The sequence below is a fragment of the Diplotaxodon limnothrissa genome, linkage group LG9 (assembly GCF_057381915.1).
Source record: "Diplotaxodon limnothrissa isolate DT_005_m linkage group LG9, D_limnothrissa_male_GT1.1, whole genome shotgun sequence".
Lineage (NCBI taxonomy): Eukaryota > Metazoa > Chordata > Actinopteri > Cichliformes > Cichlidae > Diplotaxodon > Diplotaxodon limnothrissa.
Window position 1 is genome coordinate 32,806,679 of NC_140604.1, and position 19,934 is coordinate 32,826,612.

The 19,934-nt window shown below is 39.9% G+C and overlaps 2 protein-coding genes across 2 annotated transcripts; one reads left to right on the forward strand and one right to left on the reverse strand.

Moving 5' to 3' along the window:
- Positions 1–923: 923 nt before the first annotated feature.
- LOC146625918 (uncharacterized) lies at positions 924–6,161 on the reverse strand. Its single transcript, XM_085363036.1, has 3 exons — positions 6,144–6,161; positions 2,389–3,153; positions 924–1,619 (listed from the first exon to the last, which is right to left on the reverse strand). Exons 1-3 carry the CDS (start codon positions 6,159–6,161, stop codon positions 924–926), a joined length of 1,479 nt encoding a protein of 492 aa, XP_085219162.1.
- A 5,736-nt stretch (positions 6,162–11,897) lies between these two features.
- Positions 11,898–19,543, forward strand: LOC146625919 (uncharacterized). Its single transcript, XM_085363034.1, has 3 exons — positions 11,898–12,010; positions 12,301–12,486; positions 17,330–19,543. The coding sequence occupies exon 3, from the start codon at positions 17,365–17,367 to the stop codon at positions 18,853–18,855; it is 1,491 nt and encodes a 496-aa protein (XP_085219160.1). The 5' UTR covers positions 11,898–12,010; positions 12,301–12,486; positions 17,330–17,364; the 3' UTR covers positions 18,856–19,543.
- The last annotated feature ends 391 nt before the right edge of the window (positions 19,544–19,934 follow it).

Consider the following 19,934-nt stretch of genomic DNA (forward strand, 5'->3'; position numbering starts at 1 on the left):
TGAAGGGAACTCTGGTGCGATGTCGTGTTCTGGCGCATCAGAAACTGCTTGTCAAATAGAATTTACTACAGCACAGAGTAGGAGCGTCAAAGCCAGAATGTGGTGTGAAGAAAAGGGGAGGCATAGATGCTCTGTATGTTTTGTTGTTTCCTGCATGTTTGATGAAAAAAGATGTCAAAGTACCAACTCCATCTGATGTCCCTTGATTTCCTCACTGTTTACAATCCAGTACAGTACAGTGAGCTTAGTAGAAAAGTCTTACAGATCCATTTCTTGGATGGTATTTGTTTGGTGATGGTTAATCCTCCTGCACTCTGCTTTATAATCCAACTGCAAATCCTCAGTATAATCCCATCTTCCAGGTGTGTCTGCTCTGCACAGAGTTCGGAGGAAGGACGATTGAATCTTCTCAAAACACTGATTATTGGATTATCTCCATGGATCCCTATCACTCACCCTCCATGTATGAGCAAGTCTGAACATGCCAGTATACGTGCTGTGAGACTTACACTTCCTTTCAGTATTCACCACATGTTGAATATTCAAAATCAATGCAGAATTAGTTCTCAGTCATACAATATATCTATTACAACTTAACCCCATTTCTTCAAGTAGCTTTTCCTTCTGCAAGCCACCAATGCAAATAAGAATGTGTTCTTCAGCCTAATTAAATAACGGCTACACAGGCACGCTCACTGACTCACAAGAGGTATTTCTGCAACTTTATAACACAAGTACTACTACCACCAAATATTACTGTTTTGAAGGGAAGAGACTAAAATGTAACTGGGACATTTTGGAGCATGAAGAGCTTCTAGGAAAAATACTTGTTATATATATGCTGTATATGCAGATTCTTACATTTGAACTTTATTACTCACTGCAAGCCCAGAAACACTACCTCATCAGATCTAACTGTGATATTAGCTGACACCCTTTACAGGAGATTTCATCTGAACTCTGTGGAGCCTGATCTCAAGGCTTTTAAGTCCGTCCCTGCAACCAGAAGAGGAGATTTTCATCTCTTCGGATTCACTGTGACCAAATGATGGGAGTGATTTCAGCCCTGTATGATCATGTTGATGTTTGCACAGAGCAGATAATGAAGTGAATGTTTTTGCACATTGGTCACACTGAAACTGTTTATTTACAGCGTGGGATCGTTTGTGTCTGGAGTATGAACTGAGATTCTTGAAGCTTTTGTCACACTGGTCACAGCTGTAGTTTCCTTCAGTGTGTGTCTGTTCATGAAGTATACGGCTATTTGAATGAGAGAAGCTTTTGTCACAGTATGTGCACTTGTATGGTTTCTCTCCTGTGTGGACTCGTTTATGTGCTTTAAGCTGACCTGCAGTGGTGAAGGATGACCCACACTGGTCACAGACGTGCTTTTTAACCCCACTGTGAATGAGTTCATGGCGTTTTAATGCACTAGGTGTGGGGAAGCCTCTGCCACATTCTTTGCAGTAGTTCAACTTTTGTCCAGTATGTCCACGTTGATGTATTTTTAGATTCCTTTGATGATAGAAAGTTTTTCCACAAAGGTCACAATGAAACTCTTTCCCACCACCACAGTGATGACAGGGTTGAGAACTGGATCCATCTGTGTCGCTCTCCTTCTAAACAAAGACACAAAGAGAGTGTAAGTCAGTCCTTCAACATTTTTATCCTGAATGTCACTTAAAAAAAAGAAAGAAAGAAAAGAGTCCCTACATCATTTTTATGGTTTCAATTATAACATTTAGGTTATGTTACAGATCACTACCAAAACTGGAGACTCCTCAGCTTCCTGGCACTGGTACCCTCATTCACTGGCGATGCCACCGGGGTCAACAGAACAACTGAACTTTCAAGCAAATTGCCCAATCCTATACCATGATAATAACAATATAATAATACAGTGGTACCACAACAAGTAACAGTAATTCCACAATAACATCACTCTAATACTGACACAATTCTGCAGCAATACAGCAATAAGGCAAAAATAGATCTGACTGCTGGGTCCACCTGACAAGAAGGACAGGAATATGGTACTGTTGAAATCCTACTACACATACAGACACATAAATTCAATCCATTGCATCCTTAAACAACAGTCTATATAACCGGCAACAAGTCAGACTCACTCCCGATGGGTGTTGGACTCGCTGCCCTTTGTCACAAATTCTACCAGTAGTAATAGTAGACATAACGATGACCAGTACTACAAAATGCAATTTTTATTTCAAAAAATGTAAGAAAATTCACAACTGAAACTAAATTGGATGACTCAACCAGTGTCCCATTGAAATGTAGTAGAATTACTAACATGCAAACACAATTGAATGAGCAGAGTTGTTCCAAACAGTCAGGCTAAAATGACAAGATAACAATATAAATACATACCTCACAGTAACTGCACTTGTAGAGTCTCTTTCTGGTGTGGATCTGTTGGTGTTCTTTCAGGGAATGTGGATATTTAAAAGCCTTCTCACACAGGTCACATTTATAGGATCTCTCTTCGGTGTGGGTAATTTTGTGGATTTGTAAGTTTGCATATGTTGTAAACCATTTGTCACACTGATCACAGCAGTACACATCCTCTCCAGTGTGAATGCGTTGGTGTTTATTTCGGCGTCCAAGGTTGTTAAAGGTTTTCCCACAAAAGTCACAGCTGTACGCCTTAATTCCAGAGTGGGAAACTTGATGAGTCTGTAAGGCATCGTTGCGAGTATAAGATTTACCGCACTGATCACACTTGTAAGCCTTAACTCCACTGTGGATGAGTTGGTGATTTTTTAGCCCACTCTTCTGTCTAAAAGGTTTTCCACACAAGTCACAGCTGAATGGTTTCTCTCCAGTGTGGATGAGCGTATGACTATTTAGGTTATTCTTTAGAGTAAAACACTTTCCACACAGGTTACACTTGAATGGTTTAACTCCACTGTGAATGCGTTTGTGTGTCTTTAAGGTATTCCTCAAACTAAAAGATTTTCCACACAAGTCACAGCTGAACGGTCTCTCTCCAGTGTGGATGACTTGATGTCTTCTTAGGTTAGACTTTACAGTAAAATCCTTCCCACACTCCTCACAGCTGTATGTTTTCTCTCTCTTTCTTCTGTGAGGTTTGTCGGCTTCCTGAGAGCGCTGACTTCTCGCTCCATGTTGGTCCTGCAGTGACAGAGATACAAACAGAGGCATTGAGTGAAATGCAGTCATGGAACAAACCGAAACTTCAAACTAGTTTTAAACCTGAAGGTTGAAACAAAATCAAGGCTGTCAAAAACAATGTTTACAGTAAGGCAAGGTTCAGTACAGATGAGAATTCAAGCAGAAATTCTGTGAACTATTTGAATATCTTTCAGAGATTGTCCTGGTCATATATCAAATCAAATCACTTTTATTGTCACATCACATGTGCAGGTACACTGGTACAGTACATGTGAGTGAAATTCTTGTGTGCGAGCTTTACAAGCAACAGAGGTGTGCAAAGTACAATAACATAAGAACAAGCAAAATATAAGAATGGCTAAATCTGAGAGTTATATGAATAAATATATGTACAATATAAGAGTGTATGCATATTACTGAATGTGTATACTAAATATGTATGTCTACGTGTGTGTATACATATTTTACAAATTAAATAGAGTAAAACAATAAAATATATAAAATATACAGTGGTTGGTAGTTGACATGTGCAAAACAAGTGGCATTTATATACAGTGTGGAGTGCATAATGTTGAAGTTCCAGTAGTGAAGGTGAGGTGTCTATGAAGTGTTCAGCAGTCTGATGGCCTGGTGGAAAAAGCTGTCTCTCAGTCTGCTGGTACGGGACCGGATGCTGCAGAACCTCCTTCCTGATGGAAGCAGTCTGAACAGTTTATGGCTGGGGTGACTGGAGTCCTGTAGATGTCCTGGAGGGAGGGAAGCTCACCTCCAATTATCCGTTCAGAGCACCGCACTACTCTCTGGAGAGCTTTGCGGTTGTAGGTGGTGCTGTTGTCATACCAGGTGGTGATGGATCCAGTGAGGATGCTCTCAATGTGGGCGACCATGGCTCAGGGGGTTGGGAAGCGTATCTGTCGCCGGTTCAATCCCCGGGCTCTCCGTCCTGGTCGTTGTGTCCTTGGGCAAGACACTTTACCCTACCGCCTACTGGTGTTGGCCAGAGGGGCCGATGGCGCGATATGGCAGCCTCACTTCTGTCAGTCTGCCCCAGGGCAGCTGTGGCTACAACCGTAGCTTGTGTGTGAATGTGAGAGTGAATGAATAGTGGCATTGTAAAGCGCTTTGGGTGCCTTGAAAAGCGCTATATAAATCCAGTCCATTATTAATGGCACAGTGATAGAAGGTCCTGAGGATGCGGGGGCTCATGCCGAATCTTTTCAGTCTCCTGAGAAAGAAGAGGCGCTGCTGCGCCTTCTTCACTGTTTTGTTTGTGTGTACTGACCACGTAAGATCCTCAGCCAGATGTACACCAAGGAAGCAGAAGCTGCTCACTCTCTCCACAGCAGCGCCGTTGATGGTGATGGGGGTGTGTACTTCTCTGCACCTCCGGAAGTCCACTATCAACTCCTTTGTCTTTGCGACGTTGAGGGTGAGATGGTTGTCTTGACACCAGTGGGTCAGGGCGCTGACCTCCTCCCTGTAAGCCGTCTCATCACCGTTGGTGATAAGACCCACCACTGTAGTGTCGTCCGCAAACTTCACAATGATGTTGGAGTTGTTAGTGGCTGTGCAGTCGTAGGTGTAGAGTGAGTACAGGAGAGGGCTCAGTACACACCCCTGTGGTGCACCAGTGTTCAGTGTGACGGGGGATGAGGTGATGCTGCCCAGTCTGACCACCTGGCGTCTGTCAGACAGGAAGCTATGGATCCAGCTGCAGAGGGAGCTGCTCAGTCCTAGATCCTGCAGTTTCCTGTCCAGCTTCGAGGGAACGATGGTATATCAGGATTGTGATGCATTAGATGAGCCCAGTGAAATATAGAGCATTCCCAGAGTATTTTAATTTAACAAAACACCAGCACTTGGTGTCCCTGTATCAATTTACTCACGCAGATTTGACTGCAGGTGCCATGTAACTACAGCAACAACTGTGACTGGCCTCTCTAGTACAGTTAATTCACGGTCTCAATATAAGAAATGTTAATCTCGGCATCAATAAAAGGACACATTCGTTGAGAAAAGTACTGAACACACGGGAATGTCCAAAGAAGACAAATATCGTTTCTCCTAAAAATAATGGCCACAACAAACAGGATACAGGAGGGGGATAAAACACCAGGACAGCCACAAACATAAATGCTGGCAACGACGTAGACTGCTTATGTAGAGCTTATAATTTAACATACGAAGATTGACCACATAAGTCTAAGTCAGCCAACACTCTGTCATGTTGGAAATAACTCTTTATTTTTCAGTATATTTTTCAGTAAGCAGATAGTGACAAACATGCCTGCTGCGCCCAAACTTTAAAGAGCCACTTTACATCATTTCTGCCAATAAACAACAAAGCAGTCTCTCCATGGTATTTCTCATTCAACGGACAGAGAGCACAAAGACGACTGCCACCAGCTGCAGTGAGTCTGTTGACCCACAGAAAAGTGAGATACTTTCCATGTGGAGGGGCGTGGCCTGCAGTGCCGTGCAGGGAAGGCAGACGCACCTGCACGGCATCCGTAATCACGCCCGCCAACTTAAATATTGTACTGGGTCATGTGGTTGTGGTAATGTTGAGCTGGCAGCGGAAGAGCTGCAGCTCTGTGTGCATTGTGAACAGCAACCATGTGTGTGCTAATAAAGAATGCTGTAAAGCATGGTAATGTCACCGGGTCTGCACGGCAGACCCAGGACTGGGCCAGCAGAGGGAGGGGCCGGTGCAAATGGTGGCCGACCTAGTGTCACCAGTGACTTCAACATGATCTCCTTTTATCTAAATTACATATGAGCAGAAATGCAGGACAAGAGAGCCATACTTAAAAAATGCTTTAAAAATTATTGTTTAATTGAGTGATGTTTTTGTTCCCGTTTCTTAGTCTGATCTTTTTAAGAATAACAACACTAAGCCTGATGTTACCTGAGACCGTAATAAAACCAACAGCAGCCGATAAAGTGCACATAGTTATATCACTGTAGCTTAGCAGTGATATTGTGCTGACCTTTTGTGTTGAACTCATTGTTTCCTCTGTAGTGGCCGACCTGAGTACAGGTGGGTGAAAATGTTCTTCTGCTGCTCCGTCAGACTCTTCTCCTCCTGCTGAACAGCTGGGACACAAAACAGATCTTTGTTAGGCAACCATTTTGATCCTTGAAAAAAAAAAAAAGAACCTACGCAAATTAACATTAAGAAGATTGACTTGTTCCAGCAGCTGCAGGATGGTTTCTGCAGGCTGAAGAACAGCAGTCACTGCAGGAATTAACATCTGCACATTGATTGTCTATTAGAGGAACAAAGTGAATGCAGACACACACAGACTCTCTCCAAACCCGCAGAATAAAAGCTGTCCAGCTCTGTGTGTCCATCAAAATGTTTTTTACAAATCCTGCTGGAATCAATGTTGTTACAGCTGCAGTCAAAGCAAGATGGAAATATTTGAGAAGGAAATGTTTAATCCAATCAAACCAAAAGTCTTAACAGGTAAACACAGAATAACTGCAGTTTGGTTCCCCATTATAGCTTCAGAATTGACGTTTGTGACAGCAGGTGCACAAACAAGGTGATCAATTTATCCCTACCAAGTTAAAACAAACTATTCTAAAATAATTAAAGAGTGAGGATGTCAAAGTTATTGAGAGAAAATAAATTTCTCTTCCCCTTCCTCTTTAAGTAAAAGAAGCAAACTTCAAAAGTCATATATGAGATCTGCCCAACTGATCACACAACTGAAGTGTAATCTGGACGTGAACGAATGTGTATTTTGTGAAAACAAACCTGAAAGCCTGACTCACTCCTGGCTGCAGTCCAGTGGGATTCAGTTACCACGCTTAATGACCTCGTGAAAACCAGCCTATTATTTTACGTGTTTAGTAGCCATATACATGTAGAAACGTGTCTGTACAGCAATACCACATAACCTGTGCTATATTTTATAATCTAAGCATCTAAGTCTTTAAAAGGAATAAAAAAAAGAGATGAGAGTGTTTATGATAACACATTTCTCCTACTTGCCTCCACACAATGAGCCGTACATAACGATGTAGATGCGCAGACCTTTTTAGAGTCGACCTTTAAAAAGAGCTGCAGTGATCGCGGTCAGCGCTCCTTTTGTCTCCTCCGCTCCTCAGTTTGTTCTCCTTCAGCGTGTAAACCATAAACGGCAGGAGACCTGCAGCAGTGAGCAGCGTCCAGCTTCCGAAGCGTGGATCGCGACACCCAGGTCACGTGACCAGGACTTAAACCTTTGGCGTAATCAAGTCAAAATGATGGAGCTATATAAATATATAAATATATTTGAACGGCTACTGTCACATGACAGAAAGCGAGAGACAAAGAGTGGTGAGCTCCATTGACTCCCATCAGCAGAGAGAGGGGGAGAGAGCCACACACTGCGCTGTGAATTCATTCAAATCTCTCAATAAACGCGCCTCTGCTTTTAAACAACACAGGATGAAATCTTCAGCTCGGGCTCCATCCGCTCTTTTTTCTACTTTCACCTGAAAAGAAATTGCCGAATCGTTCGACGTCATTGTCACGCTAACCCGTTACCCACGCGCTGCGCAGCCGTGACGATATGCGCTTCCGGTGTGAATATCTCATAAACAAATCCACAGCAGAGTGAAGTACAGGAAGGTTTCCTCGTGTTCAGAGGCTGCTGAGCAGAGGAGGATTTAAAGATGTGCGTGAAATTGACGATCTGTCAGAATTATCTAGGCCAGCGTCTGGCTTTTATTGGCAGTGTGTAGAACAAACCCGATGACACGAACTGACAGAAAGCTAAAAGTCAACCAAACACATGCAACGTTGCAAAACCAGCTGTAAACCTGTGTGCTTATTACAGTAAACACAGCATCCTTTCTCTGTGTGTTTCGCATCATAAACTGACTTCTAAATAGATTTATTCTGAGCAACACAAACGATAAAAGATGGAATATTTTGCTGAAGCACAAAGTTTTCTGTCTTTAACCGTCTCAGTATTTTTCTTTCCTTGTTTTGCGGGATTTCTCCAAAACGTGTAGACCGCAGCTACTGACAGTCTGGTATAATAAGTAGTTTGTTGGGGTTGTGCAGGGCTCGTCTGCGTCACTCAGCAGCATCCATCAACATGTAATGGTAGCCGAAATGGCCAGTAGGTGTCAATGCGGGGATGGGTTTCTGATTATTTCAGACGGGTCGGATGTTGCAGTGTTTCACGCTTTGCACATTCAGGATCTACCCAAGACTAACTGAACTGACATTAAAGTTTGCTCAGTTCTTACCCTACAACCCACAAACCGAGAGAAGGGGTGAAGCTGGAAGCAGGGAGCAGAAACCCACGTGGTTATCTGTAGACCCATCCCATTTCCGGCGTATTCCACCGGACACGAAGCCAATAGCGCAGACAGAGGAGCACGAGAGTTGAGGGCAAGCACCCGAAAGAAGTCCCTCCTATCTCCTTTTCCTGATCATTTTACCTTAACACGGATGAAAAACGTCATGACGTGAAGGAAAGATGCGAAGATAGATAGATAGATAGATAGATAGATAGATAGATAGATAGATAGATAGATAGATAGATAGATAGATAGATAGATAGATAGATAGATAGATAGAGCCTCGCTACATGCTTCCTAACCGCGGCGGGGGATTGTCTGACCGGCTGGAGCGGCATCTAATAACCGACTCGCAAAATAAAGCAAAATAAAAACAAACCAACAAACACGAAAACACCAGACATTATGATACAGACTTATAATTTACACCGATGTTTTTTTTTTTTAAATTCTATACACGTTAAGTGAGCGCGAGAGCCCTCGGTGCGCTTGCTTGTTGCTGAAGTCAAAGTAAACTTTATTGTCATCTCCGCTACATACAGAGAAACGAGACGACGAGGCTCCAGTTACAACAATGCAAGTAAACAAACAATAAATATAAGAAGAGTAAGAAAATAAATATACACATTAGGACTCGGGGTAAAGGATCAATAACAATTTAAAACTTATAATTTACAGTTTGATGATTTAAAGTCTCACACACAACCTGTTGAAGGGGGAGGGAGACCCGCTGCTTCCAGATAGAGCACATTTCATTCATAATGTTGTAAATGTAAGTCCATTATGTATTCATGATTTGCTCCTGGATTGTGCGAAGTCCCAGAAATAAACCTTAGACAAAGTGAATCTGTGAACTAAGGTGTAGGTCTGTTAGGTTATGTTGTGGTGACCCTCGTGTTAGGGGATTTGTGTTCATACTGGAGTGCAAAATTAAAACCAATGGAAGATGGAAAACCAACAACTTCCCACTATGATGAATCAAGGTTTGACCACATTGTTTTTGGAGCCAAATAAGGACCTCTTAATGATTGATAATTGAAGACCAAATAGTTTATTGATGATTTATATGATGATTATAAAATATTTGCTCTAATTTTAGCTAACAGACTTAAGATGGTTGTTGACTCGTTATTTATGAAACACAATCTGGCTTTATGCCCAAAAGACATATAACAATATCAGATTGGTTTTAGATATTCTGGATTATTCTGATAAATAGCAGTGGTTTCATATTATTTTTAGAGTTCTACAAGGCCTTCGACACGGTGAAGCATGAATTTATATTTCAAGCTCTAGATAGATATGGTTTTGGTACTTACTTTCTACGTTGATTAAAGCATTATAACAATAACAGCAGTGTCAAATTAACAAACAGTACTTCACCCAGATTTAACATACAAAGAGGGAAAAGACGAGGCTGTCCCAAAACAGGTCCCTGTACCTGTTTTAGTTAATTGCCCAACTATTGTTTAACCATATGAAGTCAAGCAATGTAAAAGGTATATCGCTAATTGGCAAAGATTTACACATAACACAGGTAGCTGATGACACTACATTATTCCTAAAAGATGAGTATCAAATTTCTATTGCTATTGAAACAATCTCCACATTTCTTAAAGTTTCTGGATTGTACTTGAATATTCCTAAATGTGAACTTATGGCAATAAAAGAATGTTCAAAAACAGCTTTGTGTAACCTTCCAATAAAACAAGAAGTTTGTTATTTAGGTATTTGAATAACCAAAAACCAGGAAAGAAGAATTGATCAAAATTATATCTAATTCTAGTGAAACTCAAACACAGATTTACTCTGTGGCTCTTAAGAGATTTATCATTAAAAGGCAGAGTATTAAAAACTAAAGCAGATGGCATCTCTCATCCTACATACACTGCATTGGCATTGCACCTTGATAATAAACTCATAAAAGAGGTTGGTAAGTTACTTTTCAACTTTATTTGGAAAAATAGGACACACTACATTTAAAAAAACAGTTCTTATGAACTCCTGTGTCAACGGAGGACTTAATATGTTAGATTTTAACACTCTAAATAACACATTCAAAATAAATTGGTTAAAAAAATCTAATTACTAATCCTACATCCATTTAGATACTATATCATGTTTTCTAAGTTAGGTGGTGCTGATTTTTTCCTTACTTGTAATTTTAATATTCATAAAATCCCCATAAAAACCTCTGTTTTTCATCGCCAAGCTTTTTTTTTTTTTTAGCATGGACTCTTATATAGAAGCAGAACTTTAGTCCGCACAGTTATTATATGTAGAATAACAAGGATATCTTATATAAAAGAAAATCTCTCTTCTTAGGGAGTTGGTTTAGGAATAATATTGTTTTAGTCGACCAATTATTCAATTCCAATGGTATGCTTTTTTCCTATAAAACATTTTGTCTATATTTAATAATTTAGCTGTAAATCGTGATGATTATACAAAAACATTTGGCTCAAAACCATCACAGGTTTGTATGCTTTTTAAGAATAAACCTAACATCACTTCATTCCACAGGCCGTTGGCATTTCCAATTCAAACTTTCGTTGGAAGATGTGCTTTTCTAAGAATTCTAAAAACAACAACAAATCTATCAGATCTTTATTTCAGGATAGTATAACCACAGAACCGTATGTAAATTTTTTTCTGGAACCGGTTGCCTGTCGATATTATGTGGAACGAAGTTTGGAAGACGAAGTTTTTAATTACCAACAAAGGTAAAGACATTTATTATAAATTAATACACAGAATTTACCCATCTAAAGATTATCTTCACAGCAAATTCAAATTAGACATTGATGCAAACTGCAGATTTTGTCAAAAGTGCAAGGAATCTACTATGCAGCTTTTTTGGTTTTGTAACCTTGTGCAAGACTTTTGGCCGAGATTATGTGTTTTTATCTCAGAAAATGTATTTAAAGGATTTGTACTGTTTTGGCACTATGTATTATTTGGTCTACAAAAACACCAAAGACATTTCAACATTGACAACAACAGATGTGTGATTAACTTGTTAATCTTAATGGCTAAATGTCATATTCACAAATCCAAACGTTTTGGAAGACATCCCTCTTTTTATGTATTTTCCTATGAGCTTGTGCAATATCTTAATTCAATTAAGAACTCTACTAACCCAAAAGCTATAAAAAACTATGGTTGTGTGTAAAAAAAAATGAAGATCCTTCAATCACTTTACTCTTTGCTTTGATCAGTTAAACTTTTCCCCCTAGCAGGTTCCCCCTGTAGGTTCTGAATAATGTTTATTTGTTTGTTTATTGTATACATTTTTTGGTAAGCATAACACCTATAATATAGTACTGTTTAACTCTAGTTTGTATTGTACTGATGTTTAAATAAAGGTTTGTAAAAAAAAAAGAAAAGAAGAAGAAGCAGCAGGGGGAGGAGACGAAGAAGAAGGAGGAGTGTGCGTACTGTGCTCTTTGCTGTGTCTTTCCGCCGTTTTAAAAATGGGCACTTTTTGAAGAACCCGCATCAAAGTATTGTGGAGAAGCGTCGTGTTAAATCTAATTGATGAACGGCTTTTTGTGAGGTATGTGTTGCAGCTGCGAAGACGAACGTACGTTCTCCTGTTAGGTTACAGCTGGTAGGAAGGTGCGTTCAGTGTGTCTTTGTAATTTTAAGTTTCCATGTCAAACGAGATGAAACAGTTATTTCTGGATGCGCAATTGTTCGCTGAGTTTGGTAAAAATGTGTTTTTGTAAACCACGTGATGATTTAAGTCATTTAATCTTTACAGAACATGTGAGCGAGGCTAAAAGAGTAATTTTTTTATGTTTAGTAAACTGACGTTTCTAAATGTAACTGCTTTTATTTCATTAGTTCTGACGAGGACAGCTGAGTGATGTTGTTGGTGAGCTTGGATTAAATCATCTCTAAACAAAGAACTTGTCCTCGTGGTGACTGACTTGGGGAGTGGAGGTCAGTGAGCCCATTGTCTCTGCTGGTCCAACTCCAACTACAAAGCCGGCCCGCTCGCCCCCTCCTGAGTCTGAGAGGAGATCCAGAGTAAGTCAGTTATAACTACACTGGTTGCTTAACTTTATCATTTTCTACAGGGTCTCTCTCTCTTAGCTCACTTTGGTTTGATTTCTGCCTTCTGTTTAGCCTCTCTGTTTGTCTGCCTCAGTACTTTAATGTTTTAAGAATAAGAATAGGAATAACTTTATTTATCCCGAGGGAAATTCTTTTGTCATGTACATGCTCAAAGCAGCAGGAGAGACAGACTTACTTTTATCATTTCAGTTAAACTCTTTGTTTCCCTTCATATGAAGGTGATGTCTGTGGAGTGATCTATGTGGAGATTGTGGGAAATACACATGTTGCAGTATTTCAATAAGTGTCAATAAATCAAGAAGCAAAATAATATTTAAACTAAAACACATTAAAAGAAGTGTTTTGCTTGTAACTGCATACGTGCCTGCACAGGGGCGGTTAGAACAGGATGTACTCAGGATGTGGCATACACGATCACGGGCCTCATAACGAACAACAGGAAACAGCTGGGGGTGAAAGGGTCTCGAAACTGCATTCTAAGTGTTGTAAAAAGCAGATGCAGCTAACTGTCGCTGATGCATGATATGTAACTTGCTCATGCATCTCGGGTGTGTACAACCCTTTAAATAAAGAAGTTCTCGTGCTTCCTCTTTTTCTCAGGGTTCCTGGGCTGTTGACCTGGTATTTTCAGTTCTTGTTCATTGTTTATCCTCTGCATGTTCTACTTCCTGTTTTATTGTGTTAGCCTTACTCTGTGCATTATGTTCTAGCTCCCTTCCCATTTATCATTAGTTCATTATGCTCAGCTGTTCTCTCACCTGTCTCTAGTCACTCATTTTTCAGCCTGTGTATTTATGTTCCTCAGTTCCACCAGTCCAGTGTCGTGTCATTGATGTTATGTTGTCGTTCCCGTCTGTGTTCAGTTATTTAGCCAGCCACTCAGTCTTTCAGTCAGCTAGTCAGTCTTGCCGTTGCTGCTTTGTCCATTCACTCGCACCAATAAATCCTTTTTGTTCTGCACCATGAGTCCTGCGTTTGGGTCGTCTCTTCCACGCCTCCACACATCTGTGAGATCTACCCGACTACACTGAGGGTGGTATCGTGTACGTCTCCCACATATGTGCTTAATACATAATTGTTGTGTACTGGACCTGATCTGAGTATTGGTTGTTTGTTCTCAGCCCAACATAAAACAATCGGGACAAGAGGCTCAGCATGACCTCATTAAAAATCCACTTTTCTTCTTTCATATTCTTTCTGACGTCTTTTCTTGTGTAAGCTGCTAACTCTTGTGATGGAGATTTCTTTATTTTATGTGTTGATCATATGTTTTGACAAAATGACTTTAGTAATATCTATAGTACATAGATATTACTAAATACCTCCCTTATCTCCAGGGAGGAGGTGTTGAGATGAAAATATTTGAAGTGCCTCAATTCTATGCTTTATATTAACTAAAATGCCATATAAGCATATAGTGTAATATTAAGTGGCCCTGAAAAATAAAGACATTAGACTACGTGTCCTTGAGGGGTAGAATGCTGTAGACCAGCGGTCACCAACCTTTTTTGCACCACGGACCGGTTTATGCCCGACAATATTTTCACAGACCGGCCTTTAAGGTGTTGCAGATAAATACAACACAGTACTATTTAGATACAGAAACGTTTATATAATTATTTAGCCTTGTTGCACAAACATGCCTGCATAACTTAATAAATATAGAATTTGAAAAGTAACAAATGGTATCTAAAAAGATACACTAGCTACTAGATACATGTTCTGAAGAGTTTTGGCAAATAACCATTTGACATGTGCGTCTCACCTGCTCTTGTTCCATCTCTGTTCTGTCCTCATTCTCCTCTCCATCTCTCTCTCTGTTCCTCTCTCTCCCTCTTTGTGCTGACAATCAAGCCAAACACCAACATCATCAAATATACAGTTGAAACCAGATATTTATATACCCTTAAGATAAAAAAAAGATTTTTTAATTGTAACATCAAATCAGACTAAATGTTTATTTTTATAGATCGATAAATATAAAAAACATATTTGTTAACTTTAAGAGTAAAGAGAGAAACTATCTGTATTTCTTAATTGCAAATGGCACCAAATTGTATTCAAAATTGAGCCACACTTATGGAGCTCCACAATTATTTTCCTGGTGTTTTGGTTGACATCTCTTGATTTTCCCATGTCAAAGAAACAGGATCTGTGTTTTGCCTTATATGGATCCACAGGTGTGCCACCAATTTTCTCACATGGACTCTACGAACCAATCAGAAGCTTCTTCAGCTCAGAATAGAATCGTCTGGAGTTTTCTTATTAATTAACAATAAACTTAGTGCATATGTGCTCCTAAATTTGATGAAAGTGATAAAAAACAGAAAGCTCTGTCTCTCTTTATTCTGACATTTAACTAATTTAAAATATATTTCAATATTTATTTATCTAAAACAAAACAAGTTTACTCTAAATTGATTTTTAACAGTAAAAAAATGTTTTTATGTTTTCTCCCTAAAGTGTATCTAAATATCTGGTTTTAACTAGAGATGGACCGATCCGATATTACGTATCGGTATCGGTCCGATACTGACCTAAATTACTGGATCGGATATCGGAGAAAAATAAAAAATGTAATCCGATCCATTAAATATCACGAAAGCACCTCACAAAACTTGCAACACGCCGTAACTCACCTCAGAACGTTAGCACGTCGGAGCAGTATGCATCACGTGATAGAGCGGCTGTGGCATGCGGGACCTGTCGGTGGTCTGGATAGCATGTGGAGCTTCGCTAGCAACCCGGCATTTCATCTCCGACAAAGTTATGTAAAGCAAGTGTGTAAGTCCATCTCTGAATGTTTGTAAAGCATTCCCACGTTAAGCTTAATAACCGATATATGGAGCGACTGCCTCTTCTCTCTCTCACCCTCTCTTGCTGCTACTTCAATCATGAAACTGCTTAATGATCAGCTGATCGGCTTTTCTGTCGCGAGTCCGTCTCTCTTGTTTGTTTTTGGCCCACTTTGCACCAGAAAGAGGAAACCAGCGGCTGAACAACAGCAGCACGTTTAAGCTTGATAAGCTGTTGTTAGAATTTATCTAATATTACTTTCTACACCAGGATCTTTTTCTACGTAGCTGACGCTGGTAACTGTCCAGGGGCGGATCTAGCAAAGTTTAGCCAGGGGGGCCGATAGGGCATGAACAGGGAAAAGGGGGCACAAAGACATACTTTTATTTCTGATTCTCATTTAAAATGTCTAGCTTTTAATAAATAATTATCTGACACCCAAAGTTTTATTCTGATGTAAAATATATAGAAGTCCAATACTGTATATAGTAACTATTAATTCTAATATACCCTAGTAAGCTATAGTGCTTTTTCCTTTGGGAAGGTACCATCTGTGCAGTCTGCAGTTCTGTTGAAGAAAGATGTTGAATCTATTTAATATTTCTTGAAAAATAATTTATTTCTGTGCATTTTTTTCACACTGCATCAAATTAAGGTTGATTACGTCGATTAAGCATCATGAGGTGGAGCGTGAGGGGTGGTTCCCTATTTTTTTATTTTTTTATTTTTGTTGTTGCTGGGAGTTGGAACCCTATTAGTTAGGTTGCTTAATATTTACGCTAAGTACTCTTTAAAATACCAGAATAGGGAGGATGGTGCAGGTTTAAGTTTATTAGATTGATCAGTATTGCTGAACTATGAAATATTTTTTTTGCATACAGGTATAACAGAATAGCTTTAGTGTTGTTGTTGTTTTAAACTTGATTATGAACTTATACAAAATGCAGCAAGATATTAAAAAAACAGTTTTATTGATTAAAAAATACTATATCGGATTCATATCGGTATCGGCAGATATCCAAATTTATGATATCGGTATCGGTATCGGACATAAAAAAGTGGTATCGTGCCATCTCTAGTTTTAACTGTGAATATACTGCTGTGTATTGAAATTCCTCTTGTTTGGCATAGAATTATATTGAACAACATACACAGCATAATCAATAAGATAACATCTACCTAAGTTTTTTTCTTTGAAAGACGCCCCTTATGTCCATTGTTGTGTTCATCCGTACATAACTAAAAACGATTTAGAGTTATTTATTTAGCCGTGGAGGGTAACAACTAAAAATATGGAATAAACACACATGTAAGCTAAGACTCTCTAAAAAGAAAACAGCATTGTTGTTCTGCTTTTCATTTTGCCATTTGTTGATTCACTCGAAGAGTGAGAAGCGTAATATGGGCCAAGTAATCAGTTTGATATCAATCTTTGGTGATACACCGTCATATTTACATTATTTGTACAATACGAGTGATTTGCTTTGGTACCTGGTTAAACTTAAGCTTTGCTCTGTCTGCAGCAAACTTGCAGGCAGCAGCTTCTCCCCCCTCGCTCACATGCGTAACTGCTGTCCTCAGCTAGTACCTGAGCTCGGGTCCTACCAAAATTAGGGGGAATTTACGACGGTGTGCAATGTGCTTCGAATGTTGTGTGTTGTTTTTGACAAGACCAAGAAAAAAGTCAGTCGAGACCAAGACCACGTAAAAGTTGTCTCAAGACGTCCAACTCTACTGGTACCTAAAAAAAGAAGATTTATACATGACGCACGTGAAAAGACCGAGGAAAATCGAGTTGACAATAAAAACGATAACAAAATAATGCTGAAAACCGATAAATGAGCTCACTTCAAATATTTACCACAGCATAGCGTCCCCAGGCACCTGAGACGTTTGGCAGATGGTGAAACTGTTTATCTTTGTGAGGTAAGAGGGGGCACTTGTGGATGAGCTGAAGATATAGACCTGATGTCACTGTTTGGGTTCTTTGTCATTACAGGAGAAAGAAGTGAAAGCAGGCCGAAACCTCAGCACATGGATGACATCAGCCAAAAACATCCAGCACCAGCAAGTAAAGATGAGCCAGCGGCGATCCCTGTGGAAAAGACTTTTCCTGCTATGAAGCAGCTCAGAAGACGCAAGTGCGCCAACAGGGAGGAGAGAAGCTTGAGCTGTGATCAGTGTGGAAAGACCTTTACTCAGATTGGTAGCTTAAAATCACATCAGCTGATCCACACCGGTGGGAAACCATTCAACTGTGATCAGTGTGGAAAGTCTTTTACTCAGATTGGTCACTTGAAATCACATCAATTGATCCACACCGGTGTGAAACCATTTAGTTGTGAGCAGTGTGGGAAGTCTTTTACTCAAATTGGTAGCTTGAAATCACATCAGCTAATCCACACCGGTGTGAAACCATTCAGCTGTGATCAGTGTGAAAAGTCTTTTACTCAGATTGGTAGCTTAAAATCACATCAGCGGATCCACACCGGTGTGAAACCATTTAGCTGTGATCAGTGTGGAAAGTCTTTTACTCAGATTGGTAACTTGAAATCACATCAGCGGATCCACACCGGTGTGAAACCATTCAGCTGTGATCAGTGTGGAAAGACCTTTACTCAGATTTGTAACATGAAATCACATCAGTTGATCCACGCCGATGTGAAACCATTCAGCTGTCATCAGTGTGGAAAGACCTTTACTCATAGATCCAGCTTAAAAGAACATCAGGTTGTCCACAGCAAAGTTAAACCATTCAGCTGTGATCAGTGTGGGAAGACCTTTGCTCTGAGATGCATCTTAAAACAACATCAGGTCGTCCACACTGAATTTAAAGCTTTCAACTGTGATCAGTGTGGAAAGTCTTTTACTCAGATTGGTAGCTTGAAATCACATCAGCTGATCCATACCGGTGTGAAACCATTCAGCTGTGATCAGTGTGGAAAGTCTTTTACTCATATGTGTAACTTGAAATCACATCAGCTGATCCATACCGGTGTGAAACCATTTAGCTGTGATCAGTGTGGAAAGTCTTTTACACAGGTTAGTAGCTTGAAATCACATCAGCTGATCCATACCGGTGTGAAACCATTCAGCTGTGATCAGTGTGGAAAGTCTTTTACTCAGATTGGTAACTTGAAATCACATCAGCTGATCCACACGGGGGTGAAACCATTCAGCTGTGATCAGTGTGGAAAGTCTTTTACTCAGATTGGTAGCTTGAAATCACATCAGCGGATCCACACCGGTGTGAAACCATTCAGCTGTGAGCAGTGTGGGAAGACCTTTACTCATAGATCCAGCTTAAAAACACATCAGGTCGTCCACACTGAATTTAAAGCTTTCAACTGTGATCAGTGTGGAAAGTCTTTTACTCAAAAAGGTCACTTAGAGAGACATTATATGATCCATGTTGGAGTTAAATCATTTATCTGTGATCAGTGTGGAAAGTCTTTTACTGGGATTGATAGGTTAAAAATGCATCAGCGCATCCACAGTGGAGAGAAACCTTTCAGCCGTGACTAGTGCGGAAAATCTTTTACTGGCATTTGTCACTTAAAATCACATCAGCTCATCCACTCTGGTACTAAAAAATTTGTATGTGGTCACTGTGGAAAGGCTTAAACTCAAAAGAAGGGCTTAAAATCACATCGGCTCATCCAGTATGGAGTTAAATCATTTGTATGTGGTCAGTGTGGAAAGTCTTTCATCCATAACAAAAGTCTATTGAGGCATCAAAAGACCCACAAAGTGTCCTCCTGTGAGAAAAGGGGCAGACCAATGGGACATTACCCTGACAGGGTTCATTTGAACACAGTGGGAGAAACAGGAGTTTGAACAAAAGTTCTTCTGGATGCTGCGTCAAACTTAAAAAGCTTGAGCTCAGGCCTCACAGAATCGCAGCTTGTGTTCCATTTTGTTTCATGCATTTAATTGACTGGTGCATCTTTGTTGTCTTATATTTTGGCAAAAGTTTAGCAAGTTAAACTTCACTGGCTGTGTCCACAAACAGCATACAGACTTAACATTATTCCCATCTTCTGATAACAAGAAAAGGCTAAATGTCAGAACAGTTCACCTTCTGGGTCAAACTATCAGATCCGTTACTGTTTATTTGGCCATTCATCGTGAGGTAATTATCAGTGTCACTGCTGTGCCACTTCTGTTGCAGCTTACCAATGTGCAATGTGTTTTCATTGGTCCCTGTTGTCTTACAGGATGTGAGTCTGTTTTGATTCATGAAGAGACAAACCATGTTTTTTTTTTTTTATGTTGCACTGAAAATATTATTACTGTAAGTCGTAAATGTCTGTCATTTAACCAGGCAATATGTAAACACATTTACTTTATCCTATGAATAAAATGAATTAAGATGTAACGCATCTTTCTTATTGTCTGAAAAATTGCAGCCTGCGGTCCCAGCTGACTGTAACTTAGGTGTGGTGCCACCTTCTGGCAACACCATGGAGAATGTTTGTGGACCGTTTTGACCTTTTGATTCTTGTGTCTGGTCTTTTTGTGGGTCCCTATTTGCTTTAACAGCATCTCCAAGGATTTCAAACACAGATTCCTGCATCCTCAGGACATGTGGATTTGCTGAGGAC

Bases quoted from the DNA above. Each gene is read 5' to 3' on its own strand.
- LOC146625918 (XM_085363036.1), bottom strand. The intron at 1,620-2,388 runs GTATGTATTTAT...GTCTTTGTTTAG, and splicing joins ACAAGTGCAGTTACTGTGAG to AAGGAGAGCGACACAGATGG.
- LOC146625919 (XM_085363034.1), top strand. From the start codon at position 17,365: ATGGATGACATCAGCCAAAAACATCCAGCACCAGCAAGTAAAGATGAG.